Raw genomic sequence first — 25129 nt, forward strand, 5'->3', positions numbered from 1 at the left:
CAATAATGTTATGGACAGAGACCAGCAGTAATCAGACATGGGGGCAGAAAACATCTTGGACACGTCCAAGAGAGGACTTTGTCTGATGGCTTGCTGGATTTCTATGCCCCAGTAGCCATAGTTGATATAAAAGAAATGTGGACATAAGATGAGCTTCAATATCTCCGTTACACCAGTAGTAACATTTAAACTTCATCAAAACTCTTACTAATTTGAATTTCCAACAGGGAAATGAGGTAAAATAGGCAAAAGGTAACATTTATTTATTTTAGAAATGTATGGAAATTTGTTTGCATAAACATTACCTGACACTACACTTAGGTATCTGTTGATACCCCTCTGGTCATCTGCTGCTGAGCTAACAGGACAACTTGCTAGCCCTGCTGTGGCCGCAGCAAAAGCAGTTGTGGCAGCAGAAGAACTTGACCTTTAAAAAGACATATAAATATAGTAGTGGAGTAAACGTGGATATAGTATCATTTTGTGTGTTACTTCATGCTTCTATCTCGTAATATTTTTATGTCTTATTCTTTCATTTACTTTCCTGCAAGGTTAGTTGATATCTCCAAAATAGATGTTACCCAGTGACTGAGTAAGTGGGTATGGTTTTACGCCACTTTTAGCAATATTCAAGCAGTATCACAGTGGGGGACACCAGAAATGAGGTTCGCACATTGTACCAATATCGGGACTCGAACCCGGGTCTTCGGCATTTTAACCACTAGGCTACCCGACCGCCCCTTCTGTCACCCAGCTAACACCACTCTTTGCATCCTACTACTATGCTGCATGGAGGACACATCAAGTGGAATGCTTCTCAGATCATCCGTTTTTTCCACTTCAACTTCAGTAAAGATAGTTACAGAAAACCCATGAAAACAAAGGAAATGGGGGAAGGTCGGGCAACATATATACTACTATATCATAGGAGGTAGTATTACTCACACTCACACAGAAATGTGGTCATAACTAGGAATACTTCTAATAGAGGGAACCATTGTCCTTGTCTCCATTCCACAAAGTGATTTTAGACCTGAGATGATCTAAACTATGATATTTTAACACAGACTTCAGCTTCTTATACGCCATAAGCTGTACCTTGGTTTCAGATGGTTTGAATGCGACATTGCAAGAAGTTAGGTAATTTTGCATCCCTGCTTTCACAGTGCTCATGGTTGGCGCGCCTGTACCCAGTTCATGCACGTTGTGATAACTGGCATTATCAAGGACAATAACACTGGGGTTATTCCGATTTAGGCATAAGCGGGTGTTCCATCCAATGTAAGAACACCTCCCCATTCATTTCCTGATGATAATCGCCGCTAGCCTTTTGTGCCTCAAAGACTAAGTCACACCCATCAATGAGACCTTTCTCACGGGTTCCAGTGTGCAACACAATGATACGTTTACCTTTTTCAGACGGGATCATAGATGTGTTATGCTATCTGATGGTAACCACATGTAATCAGTAGAATGATTCTTGCTGACCCATGTCTCATCAAGGTAAATGATTTGGAATCCGAGACATCTGTAGTCGTGAATGGTACGCAGGTAATTTGAATTCATGGTTATTATAGAATACTTTTCCCTGAACACCCCCCTGTCAACCCAAAGTTCGGTGCATTTGAACCCCATCTCATGCAGAGCTATGATGAGCATAGTCTGTGAAACATTTATCATTTCTCTACACTAATCAGGGGTTTCCCTATCTCTCTCCTTTACACAATACGTGGAGATGTTTGCTACTATCGACACTGTGTCACGAACCATGATTGTGCTCTACACAAGCAATGCATCATGGGAGTCATATTCAAATATTACCTGATTGGAATAAACACTTAAAAATTACTTAATACTATTATATTATACCAATGCATCGCATCATTCATATAAACAGGCATTAATATACCATCAGGTTCTCAAATTAAAATTATGGGATAAAAAACATATTTGTATAAATCTACAGTATGCTTCATTCATACTTTCCTTCATTGGACTCGACAAAATAATCAAAACTCTATTTTGGATGAAAATCCCTCCTGTAAAATTGCAAATAGAACTGAGGCATATTTAAATTACTGAAACCTGACCTAGGACGAACCTTTTTAATGAGGAATTTTCATAAAACATATTTCAAATTGTTTATATCTGTAATTATTATTGTTTCACGGGAAAATCAAACAATAGTTTTCATTGTTAATAATTCTAAGAATACTACCTCTGTTACATATCTGCCATAAATACTGTATTTTGGCTTCAATCACACTGACTAAAACTTTCAGATTTTCAACAGACATCCTCTTCACTGTCTTCACTAAACGGCCGGTCAAGTGGCAGGCTCGTCTCGCTACTCCCCTGTTTGTAGTTCCTCCCTGAGAACCCAACATTTTGGTGACGAGGATGGGATCTAAGGTGTACTGTACTATACTGCATTATGCCATTAGCCGCTGTGATGGTGTATAATCTCCATTGGCGACCTAGCCGACAGGACCCCCTGTTTTACTGGATGTACCACCCATGTATGTATGACAATACATACAAGATGGAACACTGAAAGTCGTTCTCCATTATTTATTCGTCAGAGGGTTAGTTCAAGTGCTACAAATCAATCTTAAAGTGTAAGAATATTTCATGGTGTCAGAGTCATGGATCTTTCCGGAATCCCCACCTCATCTATGGACTGGTAAGTATCAAACCTGCCTGATGCGTGGCGGCGTTTTAAACAGCACATGCAACTGATATTCGACGGACCGCTGGCGGAAAAGTTGGAAGAATCGAAGTGCTCGTACCTCCTACTTTGGGTGGGAGAAAAAGGTAGAGATGTTTACAATACATGGACAGGCATTTCTGATGATGACAAAAAGTTACTTCAAACTTACTACACTCGTTTAACTGTTCAACTGGATGTACCACCAATGTATGTATGACAATAAATACAAGACGGAACACAGAATGTCGTTCTCCATTATTTATTCGTTGGAGGCAGCAACAGCCTAGGGCTAGTTCAAGTGCTACAAATCATTCTTAAAGCGTAAGAATATTGCAAAAGGTAGGTAAGAAATATATGTTAAGGAATTATGGTATGTTTATCTGGCTGTTTGACGGTACTTTGACGAGGTGTGTTCGTTGCAACGAGTGTGTTAGCCAAGAGCACGTGGTCTGCTTACATTTGTTTTCACCCTTCAGTGTGAAGTAGAAGCGGTATAGATGAGCACTGACTTTTATTTCGCTCTTCTTTATATATTATAACCGTCACTATCTTCAGCTCAGAGATTATGGCTACTTTGGGTTTCCTTTGTGGATTGTTTGAATATAATCCAAAGAAGTCGACATAGGAGAAATGGTGTGAGATATTGACACATGTTTTTGTGGCAAATGGAATTACAGACGAAGACAAACATAAAAGCATACTGTTAGAGTCATGTGGAACTGAGACTTACCAGTTGATAAGAGTATTGGTTCAGCTTGTGAAACCTAGTGAGAAAACATTTGACAAGCTGGTGGTTTTATTGAAGAACATTTCACGAAAGAAACCATCAGAAATTGTTCAGAGATTTAAATTCCATTCAAGGAATAGGAAGGCTGGTGAAAGTGTAGCTGCCTATGTCGCCGAATTGAGAAAGTTGACTGACGGGTGTGATTTAGGAACGTATTTGTTAGTGTGTGGTATTTGTGATAACAATATTCAGAAAAAAGTTGTTGTCAGAGACTGCTCTAACATTTAGTAGTGCATTGAAAATTGTTGACGCAATTGAGGCAGCAGACAAGAATCTACAGGATCTTCACGGTGATAAAACTGTTGGACTTTCGGTACACAAGTTTCACAGTATGCCATCAGCACAATGTACCATAGACCAGAGGCCTCATGTTGGCTCTGGAAATAACAAACCATGTTTTAGATGTGGAAAAACTACTCATGCTCCACATATGTGTTTTTATAAGAATGAGAAGTGTCATAAGTGTGGAAAACGTGGCCATGGGTAATGGTTCCAATCTTCTGGGTCGTACATGAGTACAGCCTTTGAACTTTGACCTGAGGGATGTTTCGGTGAACCTTATGAAATCTACAGATTTGACACTTAATGATGTTCTTGAACAACACTCAGCTGTTTTTGAGGAAGGTCTTGGAACACTTAAGGGTTTCAAAGCTACCATCTATGTGGATAAAGATGCAACTCCGATGTTTTTCAAACCTAGATCTGGGCTGTATGCATTACCTCAGAAGATAGAAGTTGAACTTCTTGAGTGAAGGCATTATTGAGCCAGTCAAGCATTCTTAGTGGGCGTGTCCCATAGTGCCAGTCCTTAAGCCTGATTCTTCTTTCAGGATTCGTGGAGATTTTAAACTGACAGTGAATCAGTTTTCCAAGTTGGAGCACTATCCAATACCGACGTTGGAAGATTTGTGCACGAAGATATCTGGACAAAAGTTCACCAAACTTGACATGAGTCATGCGTATCAACAGTTATTCTTGGAAGAAGAATTGTGAAAGTATGTCGTTATTAACACCCACAAAGGACTCTTCAGGCACACAAGATTGCCATTTGGAGTATCTTCGGATGATTGAAAGTATTCTACAGGGACTCAATTACTCAGCGGGTTATCTCGACGATATCATAAACTCTGGAATCGACGACAGTGAGCATCTTCATATTCTGGATGAAGTACTTCATCGATTGTCAGAAGCAGGATTACGTTTGAGAAGAAACAAGTATGTCTTTATGGCTAATGAAGTTGAATATCTTGGTTATAGACTGGACAACAAAGGTTTGCATCCAGTGGAGAAAAAGATTGCTGCAATTCAGGAAGCTAAGGTCCCTGAAAATGTGAAAGAACTGAGAGCTTATCTTGGTATTCTGAACTACTACCATAGATTTCTTCCAAATCTGCCTGACACTCTCTCCCCCTTGTACAAGTTGCTACAAAAAGAAGTGAAATGGTCATGGAGTACATCTCAACAAAAAGCGTATGAGAAATCGAAGAACTTGCTTCAGTCTTCGGATGTCTTGATTCATTTTGACAGCTCCAAGCCATGTTTACTGCAGTGTGATGCATCCCCCTACGGAGTAGGTGTTGTGTTGGCTCACCAACTGCCTGATGGTTTGGAGAGACCTATAAGTTTCGCTTCAAGGACACTGACTAAGGCGGAGCAGAATTATTCTCAGCTTGATCGTGAAGGACTGAGTGTGATCTGAGTGGACTGTGGACTGCGAAAGTTTCATAAGTATGTTTATGGACGTCATTTCCAGATTGGGACAGATCACAAGCTACTGGTGTCATTATTCCATGAGAATAATCCAGTGCCCCAGATGGTGTCTCCAAGTGTTCAGAGATGTCCAGGATTGTTGACTGCATATGACTATAAAATTTTACACAGGAAAGGTACACAGCATACCAATGCAGATGCATTGAGCAGGTTGCCAGCTCCCAACTCAGGGAAGCCTATGGAAGAGATGACAGTCTTAATACTTCAGGAATTGGACACATGCAATCTGAAGTCTACAGACATAAGTATCCAGACTGGCAAGGACCGAACATTGTCTATCGTTTGAGAATTTGTGAGGTTGGCCGAAGCGTGATAAGTTGGATGATCACTATGAACTCAGTGTGATGGATGGATGCTTATTGAGAGGTTAGAGGGTCATCATTCCATTGAAACTCAGATCTGTCATATTGTCAGAGTTGCACCAGTCCCATCCAGGAATCACCAGGATGAATAGCTTGGCCCGAAGCTATGTTTGGTGGTTGCATCTAGATGTTGACACAAAAACAACAGTAAACAGTTGAGATTCCTGCCAGGAAAACAAAAATTGTCCAAGTGTAGCTCCTCTACACCCTTGGGAGTATCCTTCTTAACCTTGGCAAAGACTACATATGGATTATGCTGGTCCATTCATGGGTAGCATGTTTCTTATAGTGATTGACGCCTACTCCAAGTGGATCAAATGTGTACCTATGTCGTCGTCAAATGCAAAGGCTACCATAAACTAGCTGCGTCGTATGTTTGCAGCTTATGGCATACCAGAAATTATTGTAGCTGATAAAGCTACAACTTTTGTTTGGGAAGAATTTGCTACATTCATGCCCAGAAATGGAGTTGAACATGTGACAACATCCCCTCATCACCCGGCTGGGAATGGCTTAGCAGAAAGGGCGGTTCAAATAATAAAAGATGGGTTAAAAAAGACAACTGGTGACACAGTTGCAACTCAACTACATAGGTTACTATTTTCCTATAGAATAACACCACAGTCTACAACTGGTGTATCACCTTCAATGTTGTTTCTTGGATGCAGATTGCGTTCGTGATTGGACTTGATGTTTCCAAAACTGACCTCAAAGGTGAAAAAGAACCAGAGAAAACTTGTGGATCAGTCAGCTCTAACAAAATGTAGGGCATTCCAAGTGAATGACTCAGTGTGGGTAGCTTCAGGTCCAAAATGGATTAGGGGACAAGTTGATAATGTAACTGGTCCATTGTTGTACATCATCAAGTTAACAGATGAAAGATTGGTCAGAAGGCATGTGGATCATGTCATACGTCTTTATCTTCACCCCAAAGTGAAGTGACTGAACGTTCAGATACTCCACTAGAATCGCAGTCTTCGCGAAGGAAGGAGTATGAATCAGACTTACCTGACACATCACAGGAAGGAAAGTATCCCACGGGATGTTTTTCAAGTGTACCAGATATGTCTGAACCGGAGGAGGAAACGTCGGTAGTGACATCGCCTGTAGCGCCCATGCTTCGTCGTTCAACGAGAGTGAAGCAGCAACCATCTGATCTGAGAGACTTTGTGTCAAAATGACATTTGAGTGAACTGTGACTGCCATTTGAAGTGAACTATGTGTCAAGGTGGCATTTGATTTAGCTGTGATTTACAGTAACTAGTATCAGGACTATAATACTTAGAAAGGTTATCAGTATTATTATGTGTCGAAAAAAACAACTCAGTTTAGTTGAATTTCACTTTCTACTTTAACAATGTTTTCATTAAAACTGTAGCTTGTCAAGTTATCAGGGTTATTAGTACTTTACAAGGGCCAGTGTACATTGTTAAGTTACTAATACTTTATGGAGACCCGTGGACTATGTTGTTTATCAAAGGTTATTTTTTTGTTTCAAAGGAACTTAAATTTAAGAGAGGCGGATGTAATATCTGTTATTGAAACACAGTAGTTTTAAACTAGCAAGTGTATAATATTATTATAGGCCAACAGATGTCCACTCTTGTAATGTGATTAGTTGCAGGTAAGCACAATCATGTGCTGTTACGCAACATGCGACAGTCTTGAATAAACGTCCGGTCCTCCCTGAGAGCCCAACAACAATGATAAACCATTGTTCGATAATTCTTACGAAATTTCTACCTCTTTTACATCTCTGCCAAAACATACCAGAGGGACCCTGGTGGGATCTGCCTCCAGTAACTCTCTGTGTAATTGACAGCAATCCTCTTCTGGAAACCATAATGTACTGATTCTCATCCTACTCTGAAATTCCCCTTGAGGACTTGAAAATCAGAAAACTATGTCAATAATCCATCAAATATGTGATATTATCACTAGATTTACCATCATATTTGCTGATTTTGACCATAATAAACCTGGATTAGTGACCTTTAATACCGGTGATAACGTCACTTCAGGTTATGACGTCACTTCCGGTATGTCACTTCCCCTTTTTGGTAATGACGTCTCTCTAGGTCTATTTCTACCCCAAAGACGTCATTTCCTGTTTAGAAGGGCTTTGTTTAGCTTTTTCCTGTCCTGACATCACTTCTGGTTTCTCTATCACCTCCGGTAATGATGGCACTTCCAGTTTAAGGTGCTTCTTATCCATCCTACACCTCATCAGCAGTGTGATCAAGGGTGTACTTACCCTCTGATGGTGCTGGTGTCGGATCCTCTCCCCCCCCCCCCCCCTTTTCTTGATAGAAGAGGTGAACCTACTATTGGTGGATGATAGTTTGTGCCGCGACAACTGGACCAAGGGAATATATGCCCTCCAAGTCTGGTTTAATGTCACGCAAGTTAAAGCTGGTGAAGGTGTTTTGTGAGGTCCATTGACAGCTAGAAACTACTTGTTCTACTGAGGCTGTTTTCCATGAAGCGAGACTCATGGCTGGGGTTCTGATTTTGTGAGCTGAGCAGGATCCGAGACGTGGCTTAGAATTCTGAGCCTGTGTTTTGCTTGATGCAACTGTAGTTTTTAGCCATCCTACTAAAGTAGCCTTTGTGATATCCTTGTTTGAGTTGGTCTTACAGGATAGAAAGAGTCTCCTTTGATGACGTCTATGTGGGTCTGTAGCTGAGATAGAACTTGTTCCACTGTTGGTACCCAATGACAGGATTGTATAGTGTCTATGACCCAACGGTTCCATTGTGGTAGATTGGTTCTTGGCTACGAATTCTTGGAGCGATCTTATAGTTATAAAAGTCCAATATTTATCATGGGTAAGACTAGAATAGTCTAAGGCATGTAACTCTGAAACTATTGCTGCTGTAGGCATGGTTAGCAGAAACAATGTTTTCCTGGCTTTTTGAAGTAGAGATTCCATTTGGGGAAGATACGAGGGGTCTTAATATCTTCTAGTTGAAATGATTTCCTTAATCTGTTGAGGATGGGATGGTTTCGGATAGATAATCCATCATGTTGCAGTACAGAATGAATGGCTGATCTGTAACCTTCTAGTGTCCCGTGTCGGAATTTATTGTCTTGACGTAGATGAAGAGTGAGTGAGTGAGTGAATATGGTTTTACGCCGCTTTTAGCATTATTCCAGAAATATCACGGCGGGGGACACCAGAAATGGGCTTCACACATTGTACCCATGTCGGGAATCGAACCCGGGTCTTCGGCGTGACGAGCGAACGCCTTAACCACAAGGCTACCCGACCGCCCCTCGCGTAGATGAAGAAGGAAGTCCGCTACCATAGGGATTGATACAGAATTATCAATAATCCCTAGTTGTCTTCTCCACTGGACAAACTTGTCCCATCTGTTGTCATATAAAAGGGAGGATGAAGGTCGCCAAGATCTTGCCACAGCTTCCAAGGCAAGCTCAGAGTATCCGGAACAAGGCCGACAACTGCAGCCGAACTGCGTCAGGCATTCCTCAGAGTGTGGGCTCAAATGCCTATGGCCTTCATCAACCACCTCATCCATTCCATGTATCGACTTGCGCGGAGGTCATCAATGCACATGGCAGACACACGAGATACTGACTTGTGATGCCATTTTCTCAGAGACTAGTGTTGTGTTTCACTTTAAGAACATTTGACACTTTCATTTCAACCTTGATGATCAGTTTTGCCAAGTTTTATCTTTTTAATATGTCTCAATGTTTGTTAACAGTATTTGGACAAATAAGGTTTCTCATATATATACATCCATTGTGACGTTTCAAAAACTGAACAAGATTCATCAGAAATGACAAATCCCCCTGGTTCACACAAATTCGAAAGAACAAATCATGTGATTGTAACTTGAAGTCGAACTTGATGACAGAATTTCTATCTAATCTCTCTGCCTGAGTAGCTATCAAAATATATACAAGAGTAGCTATCAAAACAATAAATTGGCATTGGGATTCAGAACTCTGTGAATATATGAACTTAGTCAAAGTTAAACTTGTTGCCATGGAAATTGAAAAAACATAAATTATAAAAAAACTAAATAGCACCATTTGACAACCTGGTCTTTGCATGTGCAAAGTTTCATGAAAGAATATAGGGCTGGGATGAGTCCAAATTTACTACCCGGGTACCCAACCCCCTATTACCCGACCCTACCCACTGTAGGTCTCAAGAGATAGGTAAAACATGTCTGATTGGGAATAGTTTGACCGTACTCCTGTCAAAATAAATTTAGATACATGTATAAACCGATCTGGTCGTGCATACACTGAAGGTGACTGATGTTTTATCATTATGTAGACATATAAAGTCATGAAAACATAAAAAGGAATGTGCGCAAAGTCAGAAAGAAATGTGAATTTATCATTTATAGTGTAACAATAGAGTTCTGATAATTTTTGCCATTAAACAATATAATCACGCGACTAACCACAGGTCCGGGTAGTCCTGTGGGTACCCGAGTCCTACTCAGTACCCACCCGACCAGGGTACCAGAGTTACCCGTCCAAGCCCTAAAAGAATACCAATTACTTTTAGACATATGGTCCGAACAAACACACCACTATGAACAGAGTCAAAATCCAACTTGTTGCCATGAAAACAGCACAAATATAAATTAAAAAATCCCTAAATGGCAAAAGGCACTGATTCAGCCCTTGGTTAATGCATGTACCATGTTTGGATGAAAAGTCTTTCACGATTTTCAAGGGGGCACGAGTGGCCCAGTCGTCTAGGCGCCGCGATTCGCTGTGTAGAGTTGCGTCCCTTAGGCAGGCCAGAAACCTATGATTGTGGGTTCGAATCCTGGTTCGCCCCGATTATGTTTCTAGGTTTGTCAGCACCATACCTGTGCTCGTGGGTTTCACCGAAGTGGTAAACGTCTGAGACCTGCATCACTTCAGGCTTTCCTCCCACATTAAGCTGACACGCCGTGATATGACTGGAATACTGTTTAAAGCGGCGTTAAACCAAACTCACTCACTCACTCACTCACGATTTTCAAGTGCACCCCATCAAACCCCCCACCATTGCAGTAAAGATAATAAATCTCTGCAGAAAATGGAACATATTATCATAACATGATAGTGTTCATATTTCCAACATTCTTCAATGGATAATAATCAAAATTGGATTTTCAAGTTATTGATGTAGAGGGAACTTTTATTTGATATGTTATCTGTACAATGAATAAATGCTTTGTTTCTTCATTCAATGATGTTACAAACTGTAATTATACCTGTATAGGCTAATTGATGGTCAGTGATTTTCAATCAGTGAGAATTTGGTGAACGTGGCTTCATCTCACATGATGTGACATCGATGACATCATGGCAAACAGCTGATCTAAGTTGTTGTTGTATAATGAAAAGAAATAAGTATTCAAAGTATTATTTCTTTTACCCTGCATTATCTAAATTATCAAATACCGGTACTTGAATGCCATATGATTGCATATGTATTTAGTAATATTTAAGGTTTTTTTCTCATTAATAAAATTTAAATAATTTTTTTTTTATATATATATATACTCTTTAAAAAAAGAAACGTAAAACGGATATTTTGGGTCATAGAAGCAAAATTAGCGGACCAAGAGGTGACAAATTTCCTGGATTAAAATGATCACAAGGACATGCAAACCATTAGTCGGGAAACAAGTACGATTCAGAAAAACGCACCCAGTGCATTAACAAAAGGGCCATTAAGCTGCATGCACTGCACGTGCAGCAGCACTATGAACTTTATTAAAGTGCTGGGTTTTTGATTGCCTGGCATCTGTGTCAAATGAAGTGTCAGTTCAAAAACATGCCAAGATTAACAGAAGTGCAAAGAAACAACATCACAGGCCGCTTGGAGGCAGGGGAATCCCGATCAGCTGTAGCCAGGGTTTTCAATGTAGCACACAGCACAAGGCTATGGGATCAGTTTCAACAGCATGGGTCAACACATGATCGGCTTAGGTCAGGAGTAGGAGTGGCCACCACTGCCCAAGATCGCTACATCCGACTGTACCACCTACATGAAAGGATGACCACAGCCACCTCAACCGCATCCCAAATACCCGGACTGCACAGAATCTCCAACCAGACTTTTCCGCTGTACTGATAACTGATCTGGCTTTGCGTTTCTTTTTTTTTAAGAGTATATATCTTGTCTAAGATAAGATTAGATTTATATGAGTTTTTGCACAATTTCAAGTTATTTATTCCTGCTTTTAATTTTATGCAAAATAATTCAATTAAGTGCATTTATCTTTGATTGTTATCTATTTAAAAAATTTCCTTTTGCAGAATGGGATGATGTACTTTGAACATCCCTACACCAGTTAGGAAAGGCACAACAACCAAAACACTTCAGACACTGGTTTTACTGCAGCAATCGTAACATACAAAGTTGGTGTCCGGAAGACGCTGTTGCCAAGTAACCAGAAGTCTTTCCAGAAACTAATCCGAAGGGATAATGGCACTAATGACACTGAAACCGATATGGACGTAACCGGAATTTCATCAAGATATATGATCTAAACTGTCATTCTTATTATCATTATCTATGAAACAGTCTGCAACATAAACTAAATACAACCACTTCTATCAATTTTGTTTTGGCGTTAAAAACACTGACAATTTGTTCGGGAGTTTTTATCAGTAAGTTAAACTTGCGGACAAATCCCAATGAATGTATAGTTTGACATAAATGTCATATTTAAATCACCATCAAGACATGTACTTTTGGACATTTAGATTTCAAGTAAGGGCACTTACTTGACTTCACTTGGCACATCTGGGTGCTTCCATATTAGATTAATGTAGAACAGAAGACCAGCACTTTCACCAAAGGCAAGGCAGTGTATATCCCTTTTGGGTTTACCAAATTTAGGTACTGTTGGAAAGACAATCAACTCAAGTTAAATGTTATACAATTTTGTTACACAGTGTTAAGAAATAAGAATGTTGTAACATTTTTAGACAATCAACACAGTTTTGAAACCATGACGTCATCCCAGTGCAGTACTGTACAATACCGTATACAAAGGGGGCAGACAGCAATAAATATTCAGGGTTAAAGCACTCACATTTGGCAAAGGTAAATTAAGCCCTATTTCCTCTATACTACAGTCTCAACTCTCAAACACTTTTGATAGAGGCTCTCCTATGTAGCTAAGCACTTTCTGTGAGGTTTTAGTTACCTTCTCTTCTGCACTCTCTACATAGTCCCTAGAACAACTGGTCTGTGTTCGTTCCGACTTTGAACTGATGGTTGAAAGTTATTTCAATATCCCGTGTTATCCAAACACTAATTACAGAGACAACAAGAAGCACGTCTGACTTCACACATTTATTCTCGGAGGCCATGATCTTAAAGCCCAGATGTACAGGGATCAGTTATTGTACTGGACAGTGATATGACAGGGAGCAGTCATTACTTGATATTGCAACATCCCTTCTTCTTTAAGAGTCCATGAGTCCATAGGAAGCTTTGGCACACACTCCTAGATAATATCATAATTATACTGGCATCGAAGTCAGTTTACATTATTTTGAATTAATGTTTAGGGTAGCATTCATATTAATAAAGCTTTTGAATTATGAAGGCCTTATAACTGTAAGTGAATCAAATTAGTGTCCATGACCTTACTGGTCTGTAAACATTCACTCACATTAACAGAATAGAATGACTGTTAAATGAGGGCTTCAACATATAATTGTTGAACTTGAGCACCAACTATACTCTACACAGAAAAGCTTCTGAGATGTTTGGGCAACTTCACTGAACGGCCACTTCTGGTGGTAGTCAGTGGTATAGTCTGTGCTTGCTTCATGGTGGTCGTCGGTCTGTCGTTCTTCATCCGTGTCACAGGTGGAGTCAAAGGAGAAGTCTTCTCATGACTCCTGTTACTGGTAGGACTGTTACATCGCATAAGCTTTTCTCTTGACATTAATGGTTTTCTGAATCTCTGTTTCCTTTCAACTTTGACAGGTGTATGATTCAAAGTATGTTGTTCAGCTGTTTTCCTCAAATGTACACGATTACGTCAGAGTATTCCTGTAGGTGTGTGTACCTCATAGCTTCTCTCATCAAGTTTCTTTAGCACTGTTCCCTTTTTCCATACTTTGTCATTCATAGTGAATGGCTTCATCCTAACAGTATCACCTTCTTCTAGTGGCTTTAAATCTTTTGCCGATTTGTCATAGGCTGACTTCTGTTTCTGTTGTTTCAGACGAAGTCTTTCCCTTTCACTGTTCACTGTTCTCGGCTTCAACAGAGTTTCACTTATTGGAAGGAGAGTCTTCGATCGTCTGTTCATAAGTCGTTACACAGGACTAGAGCAGAGTCCCTGAGTTAGTGTATTTCTGTAGTCCAATATTGCCATATACCGGTCGTTTCCACTGTCTTTTGCTTTCGGTAGTAGTCTCTTTGCGGTCTTAACCGCAGACTCTGCCTTTCCATTGGCTTGACTGTTGTGAGGACTTGAGGTTAAGTGCTCTATGTCCCAATCAATGACAAATTTGTGAAACTCCTCTGAGTAGAACTGAGGTCCGTTATCACTGACCAGCTGGTCCAGTATCCCATTCCTAAATGTGCCTTTAGCTTCTTGATAACTGTAGTAGACTTGCTGTCTGACAGGTAGTCCACTTCCCTGAAGTTACTGTAGTAATCCACGTTTATCAGAAAGTCCTTATCCTTAAGTGTGAACAATTCTGATGTCACTTTTTGCCATGGTCGTTCTGGTACTTCAGTGGTCTGTAGTGTCTCCTTCTGCTGGTCTGCCTGGTATTTGCAGCACAACTCGTAAGTACTGATGTACTGTTTAATGTCGTCAGACATGTGAGGCCAATACAAACTCTCTCTTGCACGCCGTAAACAACCTTGGATCCCTAGGTAAGAAGTATGGATCCTGGATTTCATTGTAGATATTAGGTTGTGAGGTATGACCAGCCTTTCTCCTCTGAATATGAGACCATTTTGTACTGTGATCTCTTCTCTACAGTTGAAGTATGGGTACAACTCCATCTGCAAAGAGTCTCCCTCCTCTGGCCACCCACCTAACACGACTTGTTTGAGTTTCAGCAGAGTTTCGTCCTTTTCAGTCTCTTCTCTGATCTGCTTCATCCTGTCATCTGTTATCGGCAAAACCTTTGCCATGTTCACCTGACTGAAAGGCTCTTCAATCTTTGGCTCTGTGCTTGGCAAATGTGTCTGCCAAAACAACATCTGCACCTTTCTTGTACTTGATAGTGGCGTCATACTGTTGCGTAGCCAGAATCATAGACTGTAGTCATCTAGGAGCACAGTTTAAGGGTTTGCTGGTTATTGCTTCTATAGGTTTATGATCATTTTCCAGTGTAACTTTCCGAACATATGTGTATGTGTGGAACTTTTGAAGTCCGAAAACAACAGACAGCATTTCCTTTTCAATCTGTGCATATCTGGACTCAGCCAGTGTTAGGGCACGGCTAGCATATGCAATTGGCTTGTCTTGTTGTAACAGCACAGCACCTAGTCCAGTGGAACTTGCATCACACTGCAGTGTCAGTTCTTCAGCTTCATTGTAATATGCCAATACTTGAACTCCTGTAACCAGTTTTTTCACTTCAGTGAAGGCTTTCTCGTGTGCCTCCATCCATGTCCAGTCTACGTCAGTATGTGTTAATTGTCAAAGTGGTTGCATTACCCCTGACAGATGAGGTAAATATCTCGCAGGGTGGTTGGTGAACCCTGAGAAGCGTTGAATGTCCTCAACATTCTGTGGTGCTGGCATTTCCAACACAGCCTTTATTTTCTGTGGGTCACATTTTAGTCCCTGATCAGTGATGATGTGACCAAGAAAGGTAACCTCTTTCCTGCACAACTTAAGTTTCTCATTCTTCAACTTGATACCCAGTTTCTGACAATGCTGCATAAGGCATTCCAGATTCTTGTCATGGTCAACCTGCGCTGTCATCTTGTCATACCCTGAATCATAGATCAGGATGTCATCCACAATACATTTGACACCTGGTAGTTCTTCCTAGCTTAGTTTAAGCTTTTCTGGAAGATTTAAGGGGATACACTAAAGCCTGAATGGTACTCTAGTCCATTTGTAGCGACCAAACGGAGTTCCGAAAGTACACAGCAAACTGGATTCGAGATCAAGTTCAAGATGCCAAAATCCAGCAGACAAGTGACATGTACTGAAGACCTTCGCATTTGTCAGATTGGGCAACACTTCCTCGATCGTAACCCAATCGAGCTAACCCAATCTGTTGGTTCATCCACAGGTACCAAGACACTTAGTTTCATAAGACGATTAAGTTCTTGTCTCAATTCCTCTCTCTGTGAGATAGGCACTCTGTTTTGATGTGAGACGCTTGGGGTTATTTCCGGATTCACCTGCAGGTGAACTTTGCCAGGCAAGGTCCCAAGTTCCCCTTCAAAATTTTCAGAGTAAGTCTTAATGATAGTCTCAGAATTCATCTCTTTGACTAATGTTGGTCCTGGCTGTGAAACTGAACTAACAGAAACAAAGTTTTCCACATTCACTGTTAGCAGTCCCATCTGCTGCACTGCTTTGGAACCCAACAAAGGTACAAGATGATTTGTGTCATTGGACACAATCACAAATTCTACACTGTAAGCCTTCTTGTTTTTGGGGTTTTGAATCAGCAGTCTTGTTACACCATCAGGTCGTACCAGTGATCCATTCCACATATGAAGCATTTTCGAAGTGGGTGTGACATCAGTATCAGCATTAAGTAATCGCAATGTAATGGTAAAATGTTTACTGACGCTTCACAATCCAACTGGAATTTTACATTGGTATCATGCTCCACAATCATCTGAGTGAAAATATCTGAGCCTGCTTTCTTTCCAACCTGGTTGCAAACTTCAACATCTGTATCCAATGACAGACTGCTGATCACCTCAAGACAATCATCTTCCTCTGCTCCACTGTCTTCATCATCTGAGACAGAGTGAATCTTGCTAGCTTTGCTGTTACCATGTCGACATCATTGCTGATAATGATTCCTTCCCTTACAGAGGGTACATGTCTTTCCCCAGGCCGGACATTTGCATCTCTCCATAATGTGTTTGTATCCACAAAACTTGCATAGTTGTAAAGATCCTGCCTTCTATGACGTGCTTGGCCCTTGTACTGGTTGAGATTTACCATTCCTCTCTCTTTATCTATAAGACTTGTTTCCTGCTGAATGTCTGCTGACACGGTGTACATCTTCAGAATTCATGGCTTTAATTCTTACATTGGTTGCTTCAGCACTTCTGCATTGTAATGCAAGATTTCAGTGACAGTTTAGTTTCCTGTAAAAGCCTTTTCCTGGTGTTAGGGTCTCTGATCCCTGTCACTATTCTGTCCCTTAATAGTGATTCACGTAGACATTCACAAAAGTAACTGCTCTTTGAGAGTGTGCAAATAGCTGTGAGGTATTCCTCAAAACTTTCTCTATCTGCCTGTACACAATTTTTCAAAACGTATCGTTCATATGTCTCATTAGTTTCTCCAATTGTGTATGAATCAAACTTGGCCATAATAGTAGTCACATCCCTGTGCTCTTCCGGCAAGAATTCTATTGCATTGTAGACTTTTAGTGCATCAGTTCCTATAGAATGCAATAAAGCAGCAGCTTGATAATTTATTGGGTAATCATCTAGTTGTGAAATTTGTGCCACGCCTTTTTCCACATTCTCCAATTATCTGCCAAATCACCCGACATTTTCAGCGGCAGTGGAGGTGTCTCCTACCATGCGGTATCTGCACGCCCGCATGGTCATCATGTCCGCCCGGTTCACGTTCTTCCTGACCATCCATAATGTTCAGCAGTAGTACTTAAATCAAACATGATGGTTAGGGACATCTCATATATCATTGGGGGTGGTCTTAGCCCTGTATCATAATTTGCACCCCACCCCTCCATTATTTGAAATATTAGAACTGTGTCATTTATTCATGGCTTCCCCCATATAGTTATGATACATTTTGGTGACCCCTTTCTTTCACTTTGTCATTTTTTTGCATGTTATCCTTGCTCCTTTAACTGCAAATTTACTGGCAAGTGTATATATCAGGACTATGTGGAATTTATAATGAATACTGTCTGGATAACCCAAGGTAGAGTTGCAATTAATAATAAGCAGCATTTCATAGCAGAGTTGGACTCGGCATGATAACAAGCATAAATATCCACACTAAAAGCTGTTAAAGTCTGCATAATTATTAAGCTATAGTGAAAAATAAACTTTTGACAGGAAAACTGAATTTTAGGTAGCTAACATTTTTCTTCATCATACTTACCTTATCATTTGAAGAACTACTGTGTTTGCACATAATTGCAAGCAGCAGCCCCGTCACCACCACTTCACAAAGCTAAAGTTAAAAAAACATTACTTCCAGACCCCGACCTTAATCAAGACTTAAGATCAACCAATTACCCACGTCTCAGGATTATTCAAAGTAAACAAGTAACAATTAATGAAAGATACAACCGTGTTTCACAATAACCTCAAAAATGACCTTGACCTACGACAGACATAGCACCAACCTTTAGATGGTGTAGAATTTGTAAATCTATTTGCAAATATAAAGTTCAATGCTTGTATAGAGGTTACCATAGTCATGTTATTAAGAGCAAGAACAACACAACCTCTGAGCTCTGATGTTTATTGTTGACTGACAATGTTTCAACATAAGTGACATCTTGAGTGTCAGGCTTTACCCTTACAAGTTTATTGTCCATGATATTACAACCATGCCTATGAAAATGACAGACATAACCATGTTTTACAAAGACCTGAAAACTGACCTTGACATTTGTCCTATTTTTACCTTAAAGTAGGACCCGATCCTTGAAAAGCTAAATACCAAGTTTAATGATACATGCAATAACATTTTTTGAGAAAGTGTAACCACAAGCTTTTGAGTGAGATTTTTCTATTTTGTGAAATTAAGCACTGTCAACACAACAACTATACTTCGCTCAGTTACTATTTGTTACCAGAAGTTAATTTGGAAGAAGCAGTTGGCAAGTTTAAATTCTCTGTTGTAACCAGTGCTTTGTTCGATCGTGGTTGGTTGGTTTGTTGTTTAACTCCGCACTCAGCAACATTCCAGCTATATGACGGTGATCTGTAAATAATCGAGTCTGGACCAGACAATCCAGTGATTGACATCATGAGCATCGATCCACTCAATTGGGATCGATGACATGCATAAACCAAGTCAGCGAGCCTGACCACCCGATCCTGTTAGTCGCCTTTTATGACAAGCATAGTCACCTTTTACAGCAAGCATGGGTTGCTGAAGACCTATTCTATCCCGGAATCTTCACAGGTGGCTTTGTTTGAGGCTGATGGAAAACTGATGCACACCATGTCCAAGAGGGATTTGATGGGAATAGTGGAAAATATCCAGACAAATGCAACAAATGATGAAATGATGACAATGGATAAACAGGATAAGCAAGTACCACCATACATTTGAGACTAACACTTAGATTTGTCATGTGACATTGCCAGAAGAATATGCTATCCTGCACTGAAATTTATGCCACTTTCAGAGATGACCATTATAATGCAAAGAATTATACACAATCTTCATTCAGATACATTGGCTCAATATTTTGATTAAAACTTATAAGGCCATGCTAATTGGGGCATTGTTACCGTAGGTGTCGGGTTACTGTGGGTGTCCGGGGTGTGATATCTTTCTATGTTGGCAACTGTTCTAGTCAAACACTCCTTGGTTCCGGGGATGATGTTGCTCACTCAAAGTACAATTTAGATTTGTTGCTCAAAATCTATTTATTGGAGACGGAAGTTATGATAATTACACATTTTCTCAGACATGTTCCTGTAGCCGGACTAATTTATACACTGCACGTGTCTAGTGGTTACTTAGAAGAGTCCGATTATTACTTAATATGCCCTCATCAAGATTCCCTAAGAAATGTTACAATATGATGTGTTTGTATGATAGCAATGGCAAAACAAATTGGGTAACCGACTTAAGGAACCTGCTGAATAATTGTGGTTTTGGTTAGTTTTAAATTAGAACATATTGCTTATCCGAAGTTGTTAATAAATGCTATAACACAAAGATTAAAAGATTGATATTTTCAGTCATGGAATGCAACTCTAACGCGTTCACCAAAGTCCCTGTTATATAGCAGTTTCAAGTCATATATCATTGCAGAGCAATACCTTTTCAGTGTTAGTCTTAAAAAAATTTAGGGTAGCACCTGCAAGATTCCGATGTTCATCACACGATCTTTTAATTGAAAAAGGTAGATATCAAAATATTCCGAGAGAAAATAGACTCTGTCCACTATGTGACCTAGGATTAATTGAGGATGAGTATCACTTTTTACTAGTATGTCCGCATTATGATGAACTAAGAAAAGTATATTTACCAAAATATTTTCATATAAACCATTGTACATTTAAGTTGTATGTACATATATCATGCTTTTATACAAAGAAAATCAAGTTTGGAACTTATATGATTGTACCAATTGCTCCTGTAATCATGATTGTACTATAGGCCTGTGGCCTCCTCGGCACGTTGAATAAAGAAATTGAAGAGTCCAATAGTACTTCTTATCAACTCTTAACTCCCAATATACAGAGAGAACCTCTCTGGTTAGCCATGAGTCCCTGAATACCCGCACTACTCCCGAACAACTTACAAAATAATATCAATGATAATTTCAGCTCCTCCCACCAAACTAATGTTTAACATCATGCGAAGTACTCATATGCTTGAAGCAGGGCTCGAAAAATCCACTCGTCCGCTCGTATTGACGAGTGGTAACTGATGTCGGGCAAGCTAAAATTATCAAATACTCGTCCTGACGGACGAGCAGATACTCACAGCAGTTTAATTTATATTTGTTTTGATGTGCGATATATTGACACGGAAATCACGGCCATTCAGCCGATCGATATTTATGTCGCGTATAGCATTAACAATTAGGCTGAGGTTTGTCTCTTGATGTATCTTTGTGCAGGCTTTGCGCTGAAACCAGTCTTTATTTATTGATGTAAGCGGACGGTTGCTAACTACCGGTGATTCGGTCAAGACACACCCAATGATATAACTTTATAGGATTTTAATGCAAGGATCGTCAAAAATTGTATTTGAAACTATTTTCTTTATCAGGAAAAATATATTCCAATATCTTGTTAAATTAGATGCAGCTTTTACTCAAATTATAAAAATAATAATAACCCTAAGCGAAGCAGCTGATTGCTATTGCCGGTATTATTTTTTACATGGAACCAGTCTGACCAGTCACCGTCAAGGCTCCCGTGCAAGTGATCGCGAGAATTACGTGTTGACATAGAATCGTCCAACAAAAACAAATATGACTTTTAACGAGTCACAGTATGGCATTTATGATATATGTATCCGTTCTCTGTCAATTAAAGTTTGTTTCAAGTCGTCAATAGCGGTAATCTGACCGTGGTTGCTGTTAATAACGGTGAGTTGTGCGATCTTCCGATCGCTTCACACACGATTTCGCCGAAATTAATTAAAACAATATTAAAAGGAATTTTGAATAAAATAAGTTACAAACATAAGTCCAGATATACAAAGAACACTTTTTATAGCCAGACAGTGTAAATTACATGACTAATTTGCGTACTTCAGTATGGATTTGTTGACATGGTATTTCCGGTGTTACGGGCTCACGGTAATGTCTTTCCATGGGGGAAAAAACATCCAAACTCATTATTTCGTGTATAATGCGCACCCCCTTCTACACAGCTGTGTTTTTTTATAAAAAGGTGCGCACTATACTCAAGAAAATACGGTAAACCAAAATGGCGGATATGAGAAAGATTTTCTTGTCGGAGGGTCGTGCCGACAAAAAGTTGACTGCACAGGCGGAGAAACAAAAACTTAGTCCAAAACAATATGGTTGAGTGAATTTGAATGGGCAAAATTTGACGATGATGACAGCGAGTTGTATTGCACTGTCTGTCGAAAATACCCCAAACTATCTGATCCCAAATGTGGACTCGTAACTGGTTTACATCATAATTTCAGAAAAGAAACTTTGAAATTTCACGCTAAAAGTAGGAAGCATATTCAGTGCTGTGAACATGATAAAATTTTTAACAAACCCCAGACTGCGCAGTTTGCCAAGTCAATGCAAAAAGTTGACGAAAAAAACAGTGAAGTTTATGAAAAGCTATTCACAACAGCCTACTATATTGCAATAGAAGGGGAACCATTTTCAAAATTTCCAAGTTTTTGTCAGTTGCAGTATAAGAATGGTGTAATACTTCGTACAAATTATTTGAATGATCATGCTTGCAAGGCATTCACCCAATCTATAGCAGATGTGTTGAAGAAAGAAACTGCTCAGGATTTGGAAAACAGTAGGTTTGTCAGTATTTTAGCAGATGGTTCAATTTATTTACTTTGTTTTGAGTGGTTACATGGTACATGATACATGATATTGTCTGTTCAGCATTGAGCAATAGGGCAAGTGAAAATTTGGCAGGACGAGTACAAAATTAAAAGTACTTGCCCTGCAGGACAAGTAGGGTTGAACAAATTTTTCGAGCCCTGGCTTGTGTCAATAAAACCTAATTTCCATTTCCTCAAGTGGTAGATTCGGTGATTCAGTTCATGCTATCAAACTCTTCTTGTTTAAATGAATTGGTTAACTACCTAAGTTCATCGGTCAGTCGTGTAGCGGTATATCTAGAGCGCACAGAGTTGCCTCCCTTGTATCATGGATGAGCTACTAGCATTCAGTCAAGAAGCATGATCTAACCTGCAGTTAACAAACGTAACATGGTGTCAGAGCGGGATCAAAATCAACCTAAAGAATTTCTCAATCGAAGAAATTAAGCTTGCAGTCAACAAGTATTAAAATCTCTAAAGCAAGTATTCAATCTAAATACTGTCAAATTTGAAACAGCATGGACCGCCACACATATTCAGTTTTCGTGCATTGACTTTCATGAAGTTTTATCTCATTTTGAAGATAAATCTATGAATTATGTGACTTTTTGTGCAAATTATGATCAATATTTGCCATTACTGACCGATTTTGATGCTTTCACGATTGTCAAAAGTGAATTTCAAGTAGAACTCTGTTTGATTTTCAAATCTAGACTTGCTGTACTCCTTTAGCAAAATTTTAATACAAACAAGTACAGAACTGAAATTTACTCTGGCCAAAGGTGAATGTATATGCCTTCTGCAATTCCATTACCCCTAAACTTGAATCAAAAGGGAATTTAGCATCAAATTGGAAGAGATTCAAGCTTGGTTGGGATAACTATGAGATTGCATGGAGACTTGTGAATTAAAATATAGAACTTAGAACAGTGACATTGTTAACTGTAATTGTTTCGGATGCACTTGAAGTTTTTGATGGTTTCCAATTTGAATATGAAGAAGCCAAAACTGACATTGATATTGTTGTGCAGAAATTTGAATCACTTTGTGTTGGTGCTACAAATGAGACATATGAACGCTATCTGTTCAACAGGAGAGACCAAGAGAATGGTGAAACCATCGATGCATATGTTGCTGCTCTTCGTTCATTGGCCAAGTCCTGCAATTATGGAACTTTGATAAATTCTCTAATCAAAGACAGAATTGTCATTGGAATTTCAAATAACAGTACCAGAAAGAAGTAATTACAGACTTCTGATTTGAATCTGAAGAGGTGTATATCAATATGCAGAGCTTGTGAAACAACAGATCAACAGCTCAAGTCGATGAAGAGTGAACAAGTTTCACATGTCAGTGGTGAAACTCACAGGAAAGGGCCTCCTAGGAAACCTGTGAGAAATGAACAGTCAAAATCAAGTCTACAACAGGATGAAATTTCTGATTGCAGATGTTGTGGTAGATCGCATGCCAGAGATAGAGACATGTGTCCAGCCTTTGGTAAGAGATGCTGTTATTGCAAGGATGTGAATCATTTTGAACTGAAATGCAAGCTAAAAAGTAAAAAATCAAGGTCAAAACGTCAAAGTAAACAGAGACAGAATGTCAGTGTTGCTGTCGATACTGATGACTATGACATGGACAGTGAGTCAAATGAGTATGCCCTGAGTGTTGAAGAATCTGTCTCCATGGTGAATGGCAGTCCCAAGAAGAGTCTATTTGCTCATATGACTGTTCACAAGAAGATGATCAAGTTTCAGTTTGATTGTGGAGCAACCATCAATGCTATGTCACAGTCACTGTATAACTCCCGCTATGTCAACAGACCTGATGAACTGAATAAATATGACACTCCACTGGTGATGTACAACAATTCAGAAATGAAAACAGCTGGCAGGAAGAAACTGTGGGTCAAGAATCCTAAGACTAATGATAAATATCAGCTCGAATTTATCATTGTGAAAGATGAAGTGAGACCAGTTCTAGGATCTCAAGCCATACAAGAAATGAATCTCATCACTGTCAATGTTGAGAACATTCTTTCTTACACACCTGTGGGTTAGAAACCCATTTGAGACAACTGGTATCAAACATGTGTGTGAGATCGAATTCCAGGCCCGTGATTGGCTGCTCCACGGTGATGACCTGAGGTCAGATGATGACGGACTACTTTCCTGAGTGTAAGTCATTCATAAGTTACTCGTGCTTCAGTCGAATGTTCACCTATGTCTGTATTGAACAACAGGACCGTAATTAATAATAAAAATAAACAAACTCGTCCTTGTCTGCGAGTTTGTTTGGTATTATTATCAGTTATATTATCTGTTGTTATGTCAACGTTATCGTTTTTTCAGAGTAAACCCCCTAGATGCCACAGCGACACATATGTCCCTCCTCTTCAACCCTCACTTCGAAATCGATTAAAATTAAAAATGCATCTTGCAGAGTAATACACTTCACAGTTTTGAATTCCCCCTTCTGTTTATCATTTACTGTCATTTATCAAGATTACTGAAAGTGACTTCTGAAAATTAGGTACATGGTAAATCTCGCCAAATCACAATTCACGTCGTTATATAAATATTTACTGTGTGTTTAGAAATCTAAATATTAGATTTTTACTCGAATAATTAAAATAGAAAAATAACATTTAGTGATCACGGGTATCAAATCACTAATGATAATTCTGAAACGTCACTGATAAGCCTAGAATCATTTAGAATGTTATGGAAAATACGCATACACGAACACCGAAGTGTACGTTCCACCATATTGGATTGTGTTTACAAAATGCCGGTTATGAGACGCCTATTCGATCAGGTATATTTCAAACTCAGCTGCTATACATGCATCCCTGAATTCCTCATACATTTTCGAAACAATGGATAATGGTCTTTGTCACCAATGCAAATTATCTAGATGAAATCATGCGAAATGAATTAGGTATGGAAACGAAAAGTGTGCTCGGAAAACTGTACTTGCTGAAATGTAAACAAAGCAATATTCAGATTTTACACTGTGTAGCATTTTACTTTCGTCTAATTGTTGCATACATTGGCCCTTTAAGGCGTTTGAGAATATTCATGG

The 25129-nt window shown here is 39.4% G+C and overlaps 1 protein-coding gene across 2 annotated transcripts in view; it reads right to left on the reverse strand.

Moving 5' to 3' along the window:
• LOC124136483 (ras-specific guanine nucleotide-releasing factor 2-like) overlaps positions 1 to 25129 on the reverse strand; it is a 977843-nt gene that overhangs the window by 383420 nt on the left and 569294 nt on the right. For both annotated transcript variants that reach the window (XM_046502407.2, XM_046502406.2), the window contains one exon: positions 306 to 427. In XM_046502407.2, the coding sequence (XP_046358363.1) occupies positions 306 to 427 (122 nt within the window). The remainder of the gene's footprint in view (positions 1 to 305; positions 428 to 25129) is intronic.

Source organism: Haliotis rufescens, unplaced genomic scaffold (genome assembly GCF_023055435.1).
Source record: "Haliotis rufescens isolate VD_foot unplaced genomic scaffold, xgHalRufe1.0.p SCAF_1, whole genome shotgun sequence".
NCBI classification, from domain to species: domain Eukaryota; kingdom Metazoa; phylum Mollusca; class Gastropoda; order Lepetellida; family Haliotidae; genus Haliotis; species Haliotis rufescens.